Source organism: Buceros rhinoceros, unplaced genomic scaffold, assembly GCF_000710305.1.
Source record: "Buceros rhinoceros silvestris isolate BGI_N320 unplaced genomic scaffold, ASM71030v1 scaffold24080, whole genome shotgun sequence".
In the NCBI taxonomy this organism is placed as follows: domain Eukaryota; kingdom Metazoa; phylum Chordata; class Aves; order Bucerotiformes; family Bucerotidae; genus Buceros; species Buceros rhinoceros.
The window spans coordinates 22,099-23,787 of record NW_010388245.1 but is presented as its reverse complement, the minus strand read 5'-3'; the positions used below and the strand labels follow the sequence as shown (position 1 = coordinate 23,787).

The window sequence follows — 1,689 nt, the reverse complement described above, 5'->3', positions numbered from 1 at the left end:
ACCGAGAGCCCCCCCTCCCCCCCCCAGCCGCTGGCCACCGCGCTGCTGGGGCTGTGTGTGAGGGGGTCCCCCCTGCAGATGGGGGGTTTTGGGGCAGCAGGTTGGTTGGGGGTCACGGAGCTGCCTCGAAGAAACTCTGCCAGATAAACCACAGATTTCTGTCTGTCTGCGTCTCCTGTGGCTCCCAAACCCGATGTTCCTGGGTGTTTTCCCCCAGCCCCGCAGCGTGACGCAGGGTTGTTCCAGGGAGTTTGGCTTTGGCTGGTGGCAGCAGTTGCTTGGTGCTGGCTGGGAGGGTTCCCTGGCGGAGAGCGGAGGGTTCAGGCCCTGCTTTGTCTCCACTGTCACTTCCCGTTTCAGGGGAGCAATGATGAAATGTCGGACAACGATGAGGAGATGGAGGAGAAGTCTGAGAGTGAAGGGAGCGACTATTCTCCCAACAAAAAGAAGAAGAAAAAACTGAAGGAGAAGAAGGAGAAAAAGCCAAAGCGGAAGAAGAAGGATGAAGAGGAGGATGACAACGAGGATGGGGCTCTAAAGGTACCAAAGGTTCCTTCACCCCAAGCTGGTGCTAGAGTGTGAGACCTCAGGATGTGGCCTCTCTGCAAGGTGCCTTGTTCAAAGCTGATCCACGTTTTTGTGGCCAGTCACCTTGTGCCAGGTTCCCTTTGTGTAGAGCAGGGCGGTGGGATCCCAGCGGTCCCCAGCGTGGGGGGATTTGGCCACGTGGTAAAGTGCACTCACAAGCCCTCGTGGTGCCGTTCGGGGTGAAGCCAGAGTGGTCGGAGTCCTGCTCGGGTAGCTTGGACCTTCCGAGAGACGGCAGCTTCTCTGTAAATCACAGAAGCAAAGCCCCGCGTCCTGCTGCCTGGGAGAGCGTTTGATAAGGAGCATGCGTGGACCCAGCCTCGCGCTGCCGGTCTGCAGAGCCGCCGTCGCTCTCATTAACGATGTCTCTGCATCTCCAGGAGCCCAAGAGCTCAGCCCAGCTGATGGAGGAGTGGGGCCTCGACGACGTCGATTACGTTTTCTCCGAAGAAGACTACCACACTCTGACTAATTACAAAGCGTTCAGTCAGTTCCTCAGGTAGGAGACCGTCGGTCTGGACGGGGCCTTGTGTGGTGGTTTGGATTTGGCTGTTGCTTGGTCACGCGGGTGAAGCTGTGAAGTAAATTCTGCCTCGCGAGCTCCTGTGGCTTCTCCTGCCTGACCCGGTCCTCAGGACGCCGGTTGACTGAATGTTTGTCTCTCCCTCTCTGCAAAACCCTGGGTTTGCTGTGTGCTTGTTTGAAAAGTCTTGTGTGAGAAGTGGAGTAAAAATAATCAATTTTTGCTTGTCCTTTGAGCCACTCGAGACGCAGCGGGTGTTTCAGGGAAAGGCGCGCTCCGAGGAGGTTTAGGTGTGCTGCTTTCTCTGTAGGTGCTGGTTTACGAGGGCTCTGGTTTCCGTTGCCTTTCGAGAGGAGCTGCTGCCCGTGGCCGTCTGGTGGTTGGAAGGTGCCCCCGCCGCCGGTGCCTTTCCCGGGCCGACGCGCCAGCACGTGACGAGCAGCGAAGCGTTTCTGCTAACGCGTGGCTCTCCCTCTCCCCCACCCCGCAGGCCTCTGATCGCCAAGAAGAACCCCAAGATCCCCATGTCCAAGATGATGACGGTGCTCGGCGCCAAGTGGCGGGAGTTCAGTGCCAAC

At 58.1% G+C, this 1,689-nt stretch overlaps 1 protein-coding gene across 1 annotated transcript in view; it reads left to right on the top strand.

Annotated features, from left to right (window-relative positions):
• CHD5 (chromodomain helicase DNA binding protein 5) overlaps nt 1-1,689 on the top strand; it is a gene marked incomplete at both ends in the record, with an annotated part of 26,294 nt that overhangs the window by 2,515 nt on the left and 22,090 nt on the right. Inside the window, 3 exons of the mRNA XM_010145300.1 lie at nt 361-540; nt 969-1,087; nt 1,602-1,683. Coding sequence (XP_010143602.1) covers nt 361-540; nt 969-1,087; nt 1,602-1,683 — 381 coding nt within the window. The remainder of the gene's footprint in view (nt 1-360; nt 541-968; nt 1,088-1,601; nt 1,684-1,689) is intronic.